Below are 17,944 nucleotides of genomic sequence, written 5' to 3' on the forward strand. Positions count from 1 at the left end.
GGGTCTGTAGTGATAGCCTTCCTTTTATCTGATATTAATAATTTGAGTTTTCTCTATTTCTTTGTGAGTTTTGCTAGAGTTTTATCAGTTTTTCTCTTCTCAGAGAATCAGCTTTTGTTTCACTGATTTTTCTTTATTTTCCTATTTTCAATGTAATAATTTCTGTTTTAAAATTTTTAATTTCGTTCTGCATGTTTAACATTTATTCTGAGGTTTTTGTTTTTGTTTTGTTTAGTTTCTTAAAGTAGAAGCTCAGATTATTGATTTGAGAGCTTTCTTCTTTTCTGTTAAAGTCATTTAATGCTGTAGATTCTCCTCTAAACAGTGCTGCTTCAGTTACATCCCACAAATTATGATGTTATATTTTCATTTCAGTTCAGTTCAAAACATGTTCTAACTTAGTAATTGTTTTTTGACCCAAGGATATTTAGAAGTATGCTGTTTAATTTCCAAGTGCTTGGAAAGATTCTTGTTTTCTATTATTGATTCTTAGTTTAATTTTATTATGGTCAGAGAATATGTTGTATATAATTTCAGTTTTTTTAAATGTCTAAGTTTGTTTTATGACCCAGGATATGGTTTATTTTGGTGAATGCCCCGTGTGTACTGGAAAGGAATGTGTATTCTGTGTTCTTGGTTGGAGCATTCTATAAATACTGTTAAATCCAGTTAGTTGGTGATGTTGTTCTGTTCCTTTATAACCTTGCCCTTGCTGATTTTCTGTCTACTAGTTCTATTATTGAGAGAGGAATGTTAAAACCCCCAACTATAATTGCGGGTTTGCCTGCTTCTCCTTTCATTTTGGTCAGTTTTTGCATCATGTATTTTTATGCTTTTTTGAGGGATTGTATACACATTTAGGATTATTATATATTCTTACGTGTATTACATCATTATGTACATTACATTACTTTGTGGTATGTCTCTTTGTCCTTGGTAATTTTCTTTGCTCTGCAGTCTGTGTTGTTGATAGTGGCTTTCTTTTGATGAGAGTTTACGTGATACATATTTTGTCCGTCCTTTCACATTAAACCTATCTGTATCATTATCGTTGAAGTGAACTTCTTGTATTTCCACAACCGCATCTGAAGCCAGGGTCAAGTTGGGGGGAGGATGGGAGAGGAAAAAGCCGTGACAGTTGGTTCCACTCTCTTAGAATGGCAGCTTCCTTGAGAGAAAGAAAGACTCCCCTCAAGAAAAAAAGAAAAAGAAAAAGAAAAAAGAAAAGAAAGCCTCCCCTCTTGCGGAGTTTTGAGTCCTTGTAAGCTCTCATTCATGGCCAAGGCCTCTGCTGCCATGGCATTGCTTGGGGTGTAGCATAGAAGATGGAGAAAAGAGGAAAAATGGAGAAAGATTCCTGCAGCCTCTTTTAGCTTCACGAGTTCCCTTTTTCAGAACTAGTGTTGAGAGTGTTTTTCCCCGACGCCGTCTTTGTCTGCATCCACTATGGGTTGACTAGAGAGTACTGAGGGGGACAGAAGGTAAACTCCCTGCTGATGCTGTGGAACTTTGAAGTCCCCCTGCTACTACTTATTTTCCAGAGTCCTCAAATAGCTGTTTCATGCATTTTGTCCCAGGTTTTATTCAGTGTAAACAACACGGCAGGCAGTGTTTGCCCCATCATACCTGCACTCCGAATCTTCCTTACCCTTTCAAATCCTTTAAAATTATTTTATTTTTGTTCAAAGGCTCAACAGGGGAAGATGGTTAGCTTAGTGCTTCTAGAATGCCATCCCCAAGCCTTTTCCATGTTGAATCTGGTCTTCTGAATATCCAGGCTCAGATGCCCATCAATAAATTTTAAATAAATAAACCCTATGCAAAAGTTGAGGGTTCTCTTATTTGAACTCTCAGTCTCACTGACACTGGGTTCTGCCCTGCAGACTCCTTCCCTGTTGCACTCTTTCCATGCCTTCTGTACTTGGACAGTCTCCAGCTGCTCCTTCACTATGGACTTCTCTGGGTCTAGGTTGCAGACTTCTGGTTCTTCTCCACCCACAACTCCTCCTAGGCAGTCTCATCCCTCAGTTTTTCATCAGCTTGCTTATGGTTTTTAAACACTTACCTCTAGTCCAGAGCGTCCTCTTGAATTCCTGTACATATAACTGCTCTCTAGACATTTCTGCTTCCATATATTGTAGGCACCACAAGCTCACGTTTCTCTATCTCATCAATAAAGGCACCCCCATAGAGTCAGACACCCACTAGAAACAAAATTACCCTTGAAACCCCGCTGTAGGTTCCATCCCAGAACATTAAATCAATCATTGAATTAATACTTCTCCTCCTCCTACTTCCCCTACCCCCTTCTTTTTGTCAAATTTTGGTGTCTTTTTTTCCCCCCAGTGCACAAAGGTGCTTTTATTAAAGCACAGGGACCGGACCCTGGAGCAGAAAGAGCTGACTGTGATTATGAGGAGCAATTGATTATATACTTTTAAGTTGGAGGGGTGGTGGGTAGAGATAAAGTCTCTAAAGCCTTTTTCATATGTTAAAGAAGACTTGCAGGATCCTGGAGGCCTGCCTGTTGTCAAACTAAGATTGCTTTAGATTGCTTTTGCCTCTAACAAAGCATTGACTTTAAGGTAGCCTTGAGTTCCTTGAGGAATGTTACACTCTGAAGGTTTCGGATATTTATCAGTGATCTGAAAGTTTTTATCTACTTTTTTTTTTTTTTTTTTTGCTTTTGTTCTTATCATTTCCCGCCCTGAATAGTTTTGACCCTTAAATCTTTAAGGTTGCTGAGAGTGGAAGGTCTTATCTCCTGTAAATTTTTTCTGCTAAATATTAGGGATGTAGAGATGTCTGGGCCCGTGAGTCAACATTGGTCAGTTGGGGAATTTATATATAGGAGTTAATGAAAGGTGGAAGCCCCGGAATCCAAGGTAGACAACATATCTGAATCAACTTGAGCAGAAAGGAACATCTGTTGACTAGATTCACCTCTGTTCCTTCCCTCTACTGCCACCTAGTCTGGGGCCGTTCTGTTATCTACAATATTTTACCTGGTATCTTTGCATTTACTCTTTCTTCCTTCCAATCTTCCCATTTCTTATATAGCCAGGGCCTCCTTCAGAAATAGACATTTTATCTTGTCATTTCCCTCCATAAATTTTGTAAAGTGTTTAATTTCTCTAATGTTTCCTTTCTTAAGTAAAAGTATTTAACAACTTAGTCTCTGTCAACCTCTCTGCATTAATTTCCTGTTGCTGCATAACAAATGACCCTAGAATTTAATGGATTAAAACAATACACATTTACTGTTTCTCAGTTTCCGGATGAGTCAGAAATCTGGGCATGGCTGAAGTGGGACTTCTGCTTCAAGGTCTCTCATAAGGATTCAGTTAAGAGTGTTGGCCTGGACTGGGCTCTTAGAGGAAGGCTCATCAGAGGAGGGATTTGCTTCCAAGCTCATTTACGTGATCGTTGGCAGGATTCAGTGACACTGAGGGCCTCAGTTCTCTCCTGGCTTTTGGCTAGAAGCCTCCTCCTTCATATGGAGTTCTCCAGGAAGGCAGCTTGCTTCATCAAAGTCAGCAGGAGAGGATCTCCTAACAACACAGAAGTCACATCTTTTTTACCTAATAAGGAAATAACCCATCACCTTTGCCATTATCTGTTGGTTTCAAGTAAGTCTCAAGTGGGATCCAGCTCACTCTCAGTGGAAGGGGATTAAATAAGGATGTGAATGCTGGTAGGCATGGCTCACAGAGTGCCATCTGGCACCATAATCTCGCACCTTCTTTTTCACATCTCCTCTCTTAGTATCTCCATGCTGCTTTCTGTATTGTTACCTAAACTTTTCCAATTTACTAAATCTCTGTTCTGTGGTGTCTAGCCTACTATATAACCTACACATTGAGTTTCATCAATTACTGTATTTTTTGTTTCTGTGATTTCCACCTGGATTGAAACAGACCCATTCCCTTTTTCTTAAATTCTTATTATTTTCTTCTTTTATCTCTTTGGGTGTTTTAAGTCAACTTATTTTAAAGCCTCCTTTGTTTTTCTTCTTTATTTATTCTTTCTTAGGTGAGAATCTAGCCACTTGCTCCATCTTCTGTCTCTCATGGCAGCAGTGTTGGTGTGCTTTATAATTTGAAAAATCTATGAGTGTGTCTTCAGTGGGACTTATCTTCCATAGCAACACATGGAAGTTGCATTTATATACTTGTTTCTAGAGACATCACTATGAGAGCGATTTTTCAGTTGCCTCTGTCTAAAACCCTGTAATACATACAGGTTCTAAAACATTTTCTTTCTTAAGTTTCTCACTCTTTCTTGGTTTTCCTCCTATTCTGTTACCATTCTCTCATATTCCTCTTTTTGGTAGAAGGGCCAGTCCCTCAGGTGAGAAACTAAAATTCATTCAAGCATATAGTATGCCTTTCCCAAAACAACAGACCATATTTAAACAAAAAGTATTTAAAAAGCCAACTAAAATAAAAAATATTGCATCCATTCTATTTCTTAACTCCCAAACTGATCACTTTGTTGCTGTTTGCAGTATCAGATTCAGTTCTCTAAGACAGGAGGGGACAAAGCTCTCTCTTTTCAGAAATATCTTCCAAGACACTGTAATATTAGTGAGTAAATTCCTTTTAATAAAGTTCTAAATGAACATCTCATGGTCAGAAAGTTAAATACATCTAAAACATCTTAGCACCATTCTCCATTAATAGATCACTGCAAGAATAATGACATTGAAGTACCCTGTTCTGAATTTTATAACATTATATATGTTTCTGATGACAGTTTCACTTCCATATCTGAGGAACTATCAGAGAAACAATTTATAGGTATTTCAAGGTCATCACTGTCAAGTCATCATCTTTGGCAAATTATGGTAGCTTGATTGCTTTTTAGAAAGTTATAGTCTATTTGGCAAACTCAGGACTGAAGATATGATGAGTAGTTTCTATTACTATTTCAGAATTCACATGAAATATCATTGTGATTTGAATGATCTGAAAGGCTAGTCACTGGTACCCAGAGATGATTCCCCAAATGCCTGTTCCATCTTGGAAGAAAGCACTGAAGCTGACCAAAAAATCACCTGTCTTTATATTCCTAAGTGAAAGTTTAAAGCATAGTTCAGGCAGAATTGCTGAAGATGCTAGAAATATATGCTGGTCACAAAAGGCTTGATGGAGGGCAAAAGCTGTAAAAACTAGCAATTCCTCTACTATAAATATTCAGTAAGCATTCTAGGCATCCCAGAATTCTTGTAAAATGAGGTAAGTAATTTTCCAAGGACAGTATTTGTACAGCTTATTGTTGCCATCGACATACCAAGGGAAAACCTGGGCTGCCCAGGGTAGCTAGACACCATGTGGGTGACGTTACTGTGTTGTGATCTGTTTCCTCTGCTGATCATCTTATATAGAAGATCTTAAGTTTGCTTTTCTTTCTTTCTTTCTTCCTTTCTTTCTTTCTTTCTTTTTTTTTTTTTTACAAAAAAAATTACATTTGAGAGAGAGAGAGAACATGAGCAGAGAGGAACAGAGAGAGAGGGAGAAGCAGACTCTTCACTGAGCAGGGAGCCCAGTGTGGGGCTCAATCCCAGGACTCTGGGATCATGGCTAAGCTGAAGGCAGCTGCTTAACCAACTGAGCCACCCAGGTCCCTTAAGTTTGTTTTTCTAATTGATGCTTCACCTAGTGGTATTCTTTTGGCTTACATATACATGTCATCTCTTTCCTCCTGTGGCCAGTGACAAATAGAAGAAAGAGTTACTCAAGTCCATAGATGTTTACCTAACGGAAGAAATAAAGGTGAATGTATTTTGTTATCTGGATGTCCGTATTACTGACTAAGAAGGAGAGAATGGATGTTGTTACAGAATTGGAAGTTGCCACCATAATGTGTCTCCTCAGATTTCTGCCCTCTGCTTAAGATATTCTACAAGCATTTAAAAAAAATCATACATTGTTAACTATAAGCAAATCATACATTGTTAACTATAAGCAAGATAAAATAAATAAAATAAGAATTGTATGAGAGGTTATTGATTAAAGGGAGGAAAACTTAACTATGACAAATGGTTATTGTTTGAGGAACAGATAGGACATTCAGGAATAGAAGCTCGACTGGGAGTTAGACCGGGGACTGTATATAAAGGATGAAATTCAAGACTAAAAGACATATAAGAATCTCTGATAAATAGGACTTTTTCAAACTACACCCACTTCTGTCCACCCAAAGTATCTGGGATGCCTCCGTACCACAGAATGTGTTCTAGGATAATGAAATAGGGGAAAAGGTATAAATTCTTCACAAGTTTTACTGCCCGAGGATGGGTAATTCTCTTATCAGATATTTCTGGTCATGTTAGTGAAGGTCTTTGATTTTTGTTTTTGCCTTCTCCTTGTTTCAGGGTGCTTTTCCAGAAATCATGATCAGTTCTTGGCAATTCATCAGAAGAAGAGTGGGAAGCCTGCATTCATTTATCACCATTCACAAGACATTGAGAAGAGCCTGGATATAGCTCCACAAAAGATATATAAGCATAGCTACCATTCCTCTTCCAAAGCACAAATAAACAAACAGCATCAAATTGTTAATTCAGCTTTTCCTAGACCTGCATATGACCCATCTCTCAATCTGCTGGCAGTGGCTGGTCAAGATCTTGAAGTGGAAAACCTTCCAATCCCTGCAGCAAATGTAATTGTGGTGGTAAGTACTGTGTTACACTGATGCTGATACTTTTCCTCTGTGGTTACTGCTTGAAACAAACAAACAAGCCTGATGATTAATCTTTATCATTGGATCTCAATGATTATTTATCCCAGCGCTTCTCATTCCTTGATATTTCTTTTCTGTTACTTGATTATTATCTGTTGGCTTCCTCTTGAATGTAAGCCCATGAAATAAGAAACCTTGTCTGTCTGCTCTGGGCAGAGCGCAGTGCATGGCACATATGGGTACTTAATAAATATTTGAATTAAAAAATGGCTTCAGGATGGCCTTGCTGTTATAGTAGATAATATTCTGCACTGAGCCTCTGCCTTCTGTGATAATCTGTTTTAAGCAGATAGGGCTTAGGCTCAGTTTATATAAATAAGTAGTACCTACTGAAGATCTCTGGGCATTTGTCTCAAATTGTAACAAGTGAAGAGACCATGAAAGGAAGGGGTGTGGGGGAGAGGTAGTTTTCTGTCATTGGAATAAATAAGGTGGTTTAGGAGTAGTTGATGGATAGTATTCCTAATATCATTAAACAGTCATCACCCTTTACTAATCAAGATGATACAGTGGTTCCATTGTTTGTATTCTTTGGGTATGTAACCCAGGCCGGAGTTTCCCAGTTTATGGAGGTATCACAGTTAAAATACAGGCTGAGGTTGACAGCCTGTTTAGACTACAGTCCCTCGTAAGTTTTAAGTCACAACAGGCGGATACATATCAAAACTACAAGTCAGTAGCTAAATGGTAGTTGTTGCATTTCTCTCCCCAAATATAATAAAATATGTTGACTTTTTAGGCCAACATCATTCAGGTAAACCATGTGTGCATTTTGACAATCTCTCTATGAACCAAATGTAATTAAATCTAACAAACATTTTTCCCTTTCTTCTATTTTTTATCTACTACATATAGGACACTTTACTTGGTATTGACAATCCAAGGTCTATTCATTGACGTTTACAACTAGGATATACTGAATATTTATTACAATCCATTTGTCATTTGGGGGATCCAGAAACAGAGACAAATGAAATGAAATCTCTGGCTTTGCTTGGGAAATGTCTGAGAGAAAATGTCAGTAATTCAATAAAAAACATAAATTGAGAACACAAGATGAGCTCTTGTTACAAGTTATGTGGGTCACTTGGCCTCCTGAAATACTTGAACAAATTGTGTGCATTTACATGAGTAACAGATGTTCTGAAGGTGAAAGCCATGTACTCTGTCTGTTTGCTAAGATAAATGATGTTAATGATGTGGCTCTATCTGGATGTGCCTGTGTTAATGCTAGGGCTTGTGGAAGATATTTCCTCTGGTGACCATCATATTCCTATAGTTGTCAACTCTTAAAGTCTCTGTGAATTACTGTTGAAGAGGTTTGTTCTGTCTTCTGAGGTCATGTACTGTCTAGTTAATTTAATATTATGAAGGATAAAAGGCATCAGTGAAGAATTCTGGCAGGTCCTTTCACTTTTAGCTTATTTGTGGTTTGGAAACTCAAGAAGAAGCTGTGCTTTTTTCTTTGGGTGATGATTACATGAAGGCAATAAATAGGTGATTTTGCTGAGTTAGGCTTCCCTATTTTCTCTTGATCTAGTCTCTAACCATGCTGTGGCTATGGTACTTTGCAACAGTTGCCCGTGTTAATGTTTCCTGTAATCTATTGACATTACTCATGCATGTGTGATTTAATAGGAAAACCAGGAAAGTAAAGTTATTTTTAAATAAGTCAATAATGTTCCGCTGACTCAAAAAGCAGACGGTCAACGTTCAATCAAGTATCAGCTGGTTGGAAGTTTCATTCTATCCAGAAAAGAGGTTTAGAAGTGAAGTATAATGAAAGGGAGTTAACTCTGGTGACAACATGACTTTGATAGCGTAATTGATGACTGTGTAGCTAAGGTGTTGATGTGTTCATATATATATATATACACATATATATGAACACACACACACATAAACATACGTACACACACAGACTGTATTACTTGAGGAATATTGCAGGGGAACCAAAGAATTATTTTATGGCTCAATTTATACCAAAATGAGTAGTGTTTATGACTATTAGTTTCCTGAATTAGAGAAATTACCAGGATTTATTTTTTTTCAGCCAGAGTAAAAACACCATTGCCAACTTCCACTCTATGTCTGTATCTATATTATATCTGTATATCTGTATCTCCCTCTATATATGTAACTTCTAAGGTTTCCATTGAGAAGGAGAGAGGGCTTTTTTCCTCTTCCTATATTTTTCCCCCTCCCTCTTGTTTCTGACATCATTCAGACAATGAATTATAAACTGAGAAATTTAACAGGGACGTGAGAGATGTATGTGTCACTCCTCCTTTCCTGAAACCCTGTTGTCTCCACAAAGCATTTCGTTAGAGCATTTGTCCACAAACGAATTTTTTCCCTTTTTCTCCTTTCTTTTATGATCAGGGAAATCTGCAGTTCATTTATTACAAGGAGAGAACAGCATAATTAGAATGTTTATCCCAAAGAATGCTAATTACATTTCAGAAGCTCGATTAAGAAGCTGTTATTCAGATTTTTGTACAAATGCAATATAGGGGGAATACGAATGTCCTCAAGGTCAGTGCTGTGGTAGGAGTCCAAAAAAACCGGCTTTAAACAAATGTGTGCTGGAAATTCCATAGTTATACATAAGGCCGCAAGACCATGACCTTGGGAAGTAGAGAACCGAGAGGTGTGAATGAAAATGGTAGCGTGGAAGCAGCTGTAGGCTTTTCCAGTTCAGCAAGTTCAGCCTAGGTTGCTGAGTGAAGAATGTTCTAGCCTGGGAAAAGTCTGAGAAAACTGGGGCTAGGAAGGCTTTGGAATCTGAACGTGGGATTATGGCTTACTTCATAGGATGGTCTTCATAGGAAGGAAAATAAAAGGAAGAGAAAGAAGAAGGGATAAGAGGAAGGGGAGGATGATGAGAAAGGAAAATGGAGGGGAGGAAATGGGAAGGGAGGAAGGAAGGGGGAGAAGAGAGAGGATAGAGTGGCAGGTCTGAGGACAGAGGGAAGACTTCTCTCAGCACGTAAGAAGATGATGGGGCGTTTCCTGGAGCCTCAGATGGTCTCTGTAGGTTTTCTAGACTCCCATAGTGTCTTGTCTTGCCCACCATTCACCCAGACCAGCAGACATTCTCTGTTTTTTTGACACAAACTTTCTTTGAAAATATTTTTATCAGACAGTTGATTTAGAAGACCTTTAAAACCAAATGCTTTGGATAACTCTGGGTTTCAGTTACATCCTGCGTTCTGTGTTATGCCTCTCTTCAGCTTGGTTCTGCTCTGGACCAGTTTTTGAGTTTCATCTTACAGGGAAAGAGATAGTTTCTAGATGTGATCTGAGGGGCTTAGAAGGTCCAGCCTTCTCATGCTTTGACACAGTAAATAAATTCTGTAGCATTTAGTGTGTTATGTGGATAAGTAATTGTTGGATGCCTTTTCAAAAGACATTGATTTCTGTTTGGAAAGATTTTATTTATTTTAGAAAGAGAGAAACAGCAGACTCTGCACTGAGTGCAGTGCCCAACGTAGGGCTCGATCCCATGACCCTGAGATCGTGACCTGGAGGTGAAACCAAGAGTTGGTCACTCAACCGAGTCACCTAGGTGCCTCCAAAGACATATTGTTTTAATCATAATTTTATGTCTGTGTAAGGAATGTCCCAAAAGGTCATTTAGCCTATGTACCTGCCATTGGAATTCTGCCATGTCAGGGAAGGTTTATTAGTTAGGAATATTTTGTGGCAAGTGACAAGAATCCAGTCCAAACTTGAGGAAATTTCATGGTTCAAATAATAAACATTTCTGTACTATGTGTAGCTTCAGCTATGGTTTGATCAAAGGCAAATTATTGACCAGGATCCATCTCCCAGCTCTGCTTTCCCTGGGGTGACTTCATTTTCAGACAGATTCTCTTTTCTTCATCTCAACGTGGTTTCCCGAAACGCCTGGAGTTTTTTCCTTGCAGGTTCATGTTTAGTGGGGAAAAATGACCCTTTCACAACCGTCAGTAATATCCTGGGCATCTGTATGACTACTGCAATTGAAGTTAATTACTCACTTCATCCCTGAACAACATGCATCCCGGTGATAAAATTAGGCGAATTATTTCAAACCTTAACTACATGTGCTGTCCCTAGAGCATCCATAAAAGCCCACAAGCTGTTTTTGGGAGAGGAGGTCACTTGAATAAAAATTGAGACACTGTTAACAAGCAAAGATAGAATAGATGTCAGATGCCAGTTAAATGTAAGCTAAAGCAGAGTATCTGACTTCGATTTTTATTAAGACACAGTAGCCCCTTCAGAAATAATGAGGATATGAGGACTTACAAGTTGGCCTCAGTAATGTGATTCTTACAGTGGCCCAAGGAGGCAGCAAATTTACTCCAACAGAGGAGAAAATTCAGGTGTCTGGGCTATATGTCCCACTACTCAGTTAGGATGATGATTTAGTGCAATCTGTTAGATGCACATAGATGATATTATGTTTCAAGAATGTCCCAAATTTATGAAAACCACAGTTGCCCCTGTACAGTTTTTGATGCTGCTTATATGCAGGGTGAGGGCAGGGGGAAGGGGACAAGAATGCTGTGTTGAGCTATAGTGGAGGCAGGTGCATGGGCTCATTCCTGAGCTAAGTGACTGGCTCATGGTGGGCAACTCACAGAAAGTGTGATTCAAATGCAGGCTTTGGGAAAATTATAAGTTATTTTATATGAAGGGTATTGGGGTCAACTACTAAGTACTGAGCCCAAAATGCTAAATGGATGTAAGACACAAGCCTACTATAATGAAGAATGTGACTCAGATGTCTTCCAATACAGCCTTGGGACACCTGTCCTAAGTTCCTAGAAGAAATGAATATAAAAAAGCTGAAAGAAAAAATGTGCTATGGTGGTATGTTTGCTAAATAATAAAATGTGTAACATTTTTCTTGATTTTCAAGTAAATGTAGTTATATTTTAGAAACTTCTTTTCTGTCCTCCTTGAAAATGGTATTTTGTCGGTAGACCCTATCAACTTTGTCATTTTTGGATTTGATCTGTGTATTAGTTGTTTATTGTTGCATAACATATTACCTCAGCATTTAGCAGCTTGAAATGAGAACTAGTTATGATTTCACAGAGTTTCTGAAGGTCAGGAATCTGGGAGCAGATTAGCTGTGTAGTTCTTCTGCCTCAGGGGTTAAGGCAGTCAACCTGTTAGTGGTGGCTATGTCTGCCTACTTGACTGAGCTGAGGGCTCCACTCGGAGTCTCACATGGCTGTTGGTGGGAGACTTCAGTTCCTCAACAAGTTGGCTTCCTCCAAGCATGCAAAGACTGTCATGAAGACCTAGTCTCCAGATCACATGGGAGAAGACAGCAAGGGGCATGATTACCAGGAGGCCAGCATCATTGGGGATTATCTTAGAGTTTGGGTACCACGATCTTCAAAGCAAAATTGGGGCATCTTTGTATTCTGCCATTGCTTGTTACATACTCTTATATATGAACTTTAGGAAGGGAAACTGTATGCTGAAACCAAAGGTAAATTTACAGAAATTTCATCATATAAGTCATGATAGAAGAAACTATGTCTATGAAGAAGCTTCAAGCATCAAAAATGCTCAGGATAAGCTTGCAGTGTTCAGATAAAGAAATTAAGGCCCCATACCAATAACTTTCTCTTGGTTCTACAGTTAGTAGTAAGGGCTACCATCAGAATACAAATCCCAATTTGTCTGACCTCAAACCTCAAACATTTAAAATTTTGCCATAAGCCCTCCTTTGCTTTGGGGAAGTATTGTACACTTTGTCAATAGACATCTTAACTTTATGGATTACATTTTATTTAAGCTAATGATAATGTTAATTTTCATCCTCTGAAAGTATACTCATTGAGACCTACAAGTTAATGTTGAAGCCTGAGAATAAGAGGTATAAGATCCATGATGGCCAGTCTAGAGATTATAATCAGAAAGGAACTACACTGTCAAATCAGTTTGTTTTTAAGACAGTCTAGAAAAAGAAATTCTGTTATCTACTTAGAAATTTGGCTAGGTTTTTGCTCTTTTTGTAACCTAAATTAGCTTCATGTTAATCTATCAGATCTTCTATATATTATCACCTTTCTTTTTATCCCAAACATTTGCATTTTGGAAAACTTTGTGCCTAGAGTTTCCAGATATTATCATACTCCTGCAAATTGTCTTGAAGTAGAAATTTCATTCTTGAGCTTGGCATCCCGACAGTCATAATTGTCGCCATCTGTTGCTTTTCTCCATTTCTCACTACTAAAGCAGCAAGGAGGATGCTGGAACACATTCTGGAAATGCTAGAGGTCAAGCTGAGGCGATATCTGTGTGAGGTTTTGACACTGGACCGCTCAGTGCGTCTGCTTGTTTTGGATCATTTAGACTCAACATTAGAATGACTGGAGTCTTAAGAGAACTGGTTTGATTGATCATCATACTAATTGGATATTGGATATTTAGTAATATTTTTGTCTTGACTCCAAAATTAATGTACTTTCATAGAGTTTCAGAATATTTAGAAATATAAGAGAAGGAAAAATAGGAATAAAAGTAACCCTTAGCTGTTAGATAATAATGTCATATTGATACATGTATCTGTATAGTCTCATATACGTAGATATAGATTACTTTACAGATATATGGAATCTGCATACATAAAGCTTGCAGCATTAATTTAATTTATTTTATTTTAGAGAAAGCATGAGACAAAGAAAAATCTTGAGCTAGGGGACAAGGGGAGGGAGAAGCAGACTCTCTGCTGAGCAGGGAGCCCAATGCGGGAGTTGACCCCAGGATCCTGGGATCATGACCTGAGCCAAAGGCAGAGGCCTAAACATATTAATTAATATAAATAAAATTTTGGAAATTTTTAAAAAGCATCATTTTTAACAACTAAAAATTCCATTGTATGGAATGGAGATTGTTTGGAAATGTATACAATACCATTTGTATGGTAAATAGATTTTACCATTTTATGTATTGATTTACATTCCAAACACACTCAGTGGTTTAAACCAGTTAATTCTGAGGAGAAATAAATGTTGCCTGTGACTAACAAACATAGTATTCTTTTCATTGCAACTGCCTGATTAATATTATTGAGAAATTTAGAGAGCTTATCCTAAGGGAAACTATTCCTTTTATGAAATCCATATGTAGTTATAATATGGGGTCTATTTTTTCTTTTCGCTTGGCCAAATTATTTATGTTCCATCAACCTTTAATCTAAAGCAAGGGAAGTATTTCAAGCAGCCAAAGAAGTTAGTAGGACAAAAAAGAGGATGTTCTATTAAGAACACACAAAATGTTGTATTTCAAGATTTTTCATTGAGGAAATTAGAAAGTGCTGTATGTCTTCATGTGGGCACCTAAAAACTTGTTGTAATCTAAAATTTCCCCAATAGTGGAAAAAGAAATGGTGTCTTCAGATGAACAAAGAGGGTATCTTTCCTTTGGAGCTAATTTTTTCTTGTCAGATCTCTCTAAAAATGATGCTATGGATTTTCTGGTTGTTAAGAACTGTTCTCTTGTACCCTCTATGAGTGACTTTGTCCCTTTTTCTTTCTTTCTTTTCCTTCTTTCTTTCTCTATTTCTATCTAATTATAAATCCTATGAAGCGTGCTTAGGGTTTCTGTTTGTTTTGTTGTGATTATAAAATGTTCCACTTTAAAATCTAACTGCGAGTGGATAATTATGTTGGGCTTTCTGGGCTTCTGACCCTGCCTGGGCGTGATGGGTTTGGTGCCCTTTAGCAAATGCCTTAGTTCCCTCAGCTTGATCGCTATAGCTCTGATGGCAGAAACAATTTGTCCCTTTGTCTTGTTTTAGGAAAACACAGGAGCTTAAAGTCTTTGGAAGGTTCTCTCCCAGGCAAAATTGTGAAGCTTCCTCATTGGCAGCTTTTACCTTTAGTAACTGAGTATAGCATAGCTGCAGTTTCATACCCGGAGTGACCACAGGGCAACCCCCTGCCCTGTCATCCTTTCCCTTCCAAACCGCATGTTTCCATGAGACAAGCCTGTTCTAGCAAACCCCGCTCCTCACCCCAAATGTAAAGGCAAAATATCTCCTGTGTCTCTCTCCTCTGCTCTTTACTCTCCATACTTCGTTTATGACATGTCTGGCCATTGGATGTGAACATGGGGCATGTTTCCCGCACCAAGTACTTCTGGGCCACCAGCTGCAGAGGGAGAGGGGGGTGTCCTACGATTTCACTCAGTTCTGACACTATCTACTTGGAGATCAGATCTGCTAACTTACTATATTGCCAGGGAGTTCTTTTTTTTTTTTTTTTTTAAGATTTTATTTATTTATTTGACAGGCAGAGATCACAAGTAGGCAGAGAGGCAGGCAGAGAAAGAGGAGGAAGCAGGCTCTCCACTGAGCAGAGAGCCCGATGTGGGGCTCAATCCCAGGACCCTGAGATCATGACCTGAGCTGAAGGTGGAGGCTTTAACCCATTGAGCCACCCAGGCGCCCCTGCCAGGGAATTCTAAAAGCTATTACGAGTCGGGCATAGGGAAGCAGAAGAGAGGCATCGGACAAATAGGAAGGACATGGGACAGAGGGAACGGGTGCAGAGCTTCCCCGTCTTCTCTGTTCTGTCAGCACCACCCTGTGTTTGCCAGCCCAGAAGTTCTCCAAACTCCATTCTTTTGTGTTTTTATGGAGGCTTCCTTATGTAGACAGGACAGATTAAATCATTGGTCTTTTCTTCACCCTCCAGCTCCCCTCCTCTTCCTAGAAGATGAGGGGTGGGACTGAAGGCTCTGATCACTTGGTTGGTTCCCTTGGCCCCCTGACTGCCCACCTTTGGAGTGTTTCCAAAAGTCACCTTATTAACATAAAACCAATGGCAAGGGCTTGTTATGAATAATGAAGGAGACCTCGTTCAACTCTATGGCTCTGGAAACGAAATAATATGACTAAAGATGTCCCTATTGCTATTGGATAGGAAACTATAAGAGTTTTAGGAGCTTTATGCCAGGCACTGTGGATGAAGACAAAACAAATTTTTTTTTTAAATTATAAATCACATCATTGTGCCACGTATCATTGTCTTTTTATAATGAGGTTGGTCATAATCTTGTGCTTTAAATCTTTTCCAAATTTTGTTTTTAAGGTATGAAAGTATAATCCAGACATTATCCTTGTACCAAACTATTTCTTTCATTACCTGTGTGCCATATTTGGGTCATTTGAGTTCAGAAAAATAAGTCAAGAGGACACCATCTATTTCACATTTGTCCATTTAGCCAACATTTTCACATGATTTCGTCTTTTTACTTAAACAGTAAGTTAGCAACAGATAAGTTCAAAGAAGAAAGAAGAAGAAGAACCATTTTTGCGGGATAGGCCACCTTTTCACTGACAATCTCTAAGATTGCAGGAGGAGATGTGTTTGTGAGATTTGTTTGCTGCCCTCCCTGGAAATGACAGCCACCTGACATGAATTCCAAGAAATCCTGAGGATATGCAACCAACAATCAGGGCTAAGAATCTGTCTTATTCTACATTTCCTGAATTGCATTTATTAATATCATCCAATCAATTATTCTGAATGTCTTGGGGTTTTACATGTGTTTGTGTGTCTGTAGTTCAAAAAACCCCTTAATTATCTCATGTTCCTAGTATGAACCTAGTGAAGCTGCTTTGTTTAAGAATTTGATAATTTTTCCTGCCTAAAAACATGACAGCTGGAATTGGTATTTAATCAGAACAAGCTCCTGTTGGTTCTTTTTGCTTTAAGCATGTGTTGCTCTCTCTCTCTCTCTTTTTTAGAACTGGTCTGTTTTTTAAATAGGACATATTAGGCAGCAAATAGCAAAATCTATGTTGAACAGGCCATCAGGCAAATTCTTTGAATGTAGGCTTTTTAAAAATCAGCAATCTTTTTTTTAATGGACAAATGAATAAAAAAGAAAATCTCATGTGTGACAAGTGATGGTGACAACTATATTCTTAAGCATAATTTTTTTGAAATTATAAGATCAAATGAATAAAATCAAGTCTACACCAGGCTGGATTATGAGAAATAGCCAAGTTATAGGACTTGGTGCGTTTTGGTATAAGTCATAGAAGACTAGGGAAAAATATGTGATTAATATCTGTAAGGAGCTAAGAATAGAAACAACTGGATTTTCAGATGTGCAGATTTGTTGAATGGACACCTAGGTACTCCTTGCTCCTTGCAACTTTCATTTGTTCAAAAATATTATTGCCTACCTTCTATGTTTTAGACAGTAAAGCAGACTTGGGATAGAAAATTAAAAGATAAGATCACTGCAGCTCTGTAGTTCACATGCTAATAGGAAAAAGACAATAAAATAAGTAAACAACTGAACACAATTTCAGGTGGTGCTAAGTGCAATGACAAAAACAGAGTTCAGGTGGCAGAGAGAGCGTGGTGGGAACGAGACAGTGTTGGATCTTGAGGGATTCTGTTGGATATTCGAGGGTACTTAAGGATTGGGTCAAAGTATAGCTCCTAAATGCAAGTCATGTAGTGGAAGAATAGCTTTGGAGTCGGCAGAACTGTGTTGGAATCTCAAATCTGGCACTTATAAATTGTGTTTTTTGCCCAGGGACTTGCTTACTATCTCTGTATTTCAGTTTCCTCAACTGTAAAAATGTAATACTAATAAAACCCATCTTGTGGAATTTTTGTGGGAACTGGTTGAGATAAAGGAGTCAAAGCACTTAGCATCAGGCCTGACACATAGTCAGGTCCTTATAAAAATCAGCTGCTATTATTAGCATTATATGGAACAACGGAAAATATAACTTCTGAGTCTTAGTACCAAGAATACTTGTATTTCTCCTGAGCCACTCGTTGGCTTGTAATTATATCTTTTAAATGCTGTGAATCATGTTTCCTTCTTTCTCTTCCTGCTGAGAGCCAAATTTGCGGTCCACCTCTAGCAAATATAGAGAACTTTATGGAGTGCCTTATTTATTTTGTGAACTAACTTCATTTTTGGCTGCATGTTTGCTTTCTTCAGTCATTTTCCTTCTAATTCAATTTCCTCATTTCCTTACTTTTTATTCTGTTTTATTTTGTATTGTAGGTGTTTTCATAAGCTGCTATAAATTCTGTCTGTAATGCCTCTGCCTAAACAGTCACTATGACAAAATAGCCATCAGTATTGGACAGGTTGAGTCTGAATGTCATTCAGCAAGAAATCCATTGAAGGTAGAATGTGTATACCCGTGAGGTTTAAG

General features: G+C 38.2%; 1 protein-coding gene across 1 annotated transcript in view; it reads left to right on the plus strand.

The window, feature by feature from the left end:
• PTPRR (protein tyrosine phosphatase receptor type R) overlaps window positions 1–17,944 on the plus strand; it is a 238,349-nt gene that overhangs the window by 17,038 nt on the left and 203,367 nt on the right. The window contains exon 2 of the mRNA XM_032347034.1: window positions 6,377–6,675. Coding sequence (XP_032202925.1) covers window positions 6,377–6,675 — 299 coding nt within the window. The remainder of the gene's footprint in view (window positions 1–6,376; window positions 6,676–17,944) is intronic.

Source organism: Mustela erminea, chromosome 6 (assembly GCF_009829155.1).
Source record: "Mustela erminea isolate mMusErm1 chromosome 6, mMusErm1.Pri, whole genome shotgun sequence".
Classification (NCBI taxonomy): domain Eukaryota; kingdom Metazoa; phylum Chordata; class Mammalia; order Carnivora; family Mustelidae; genus Mustela; species Mustela erminea.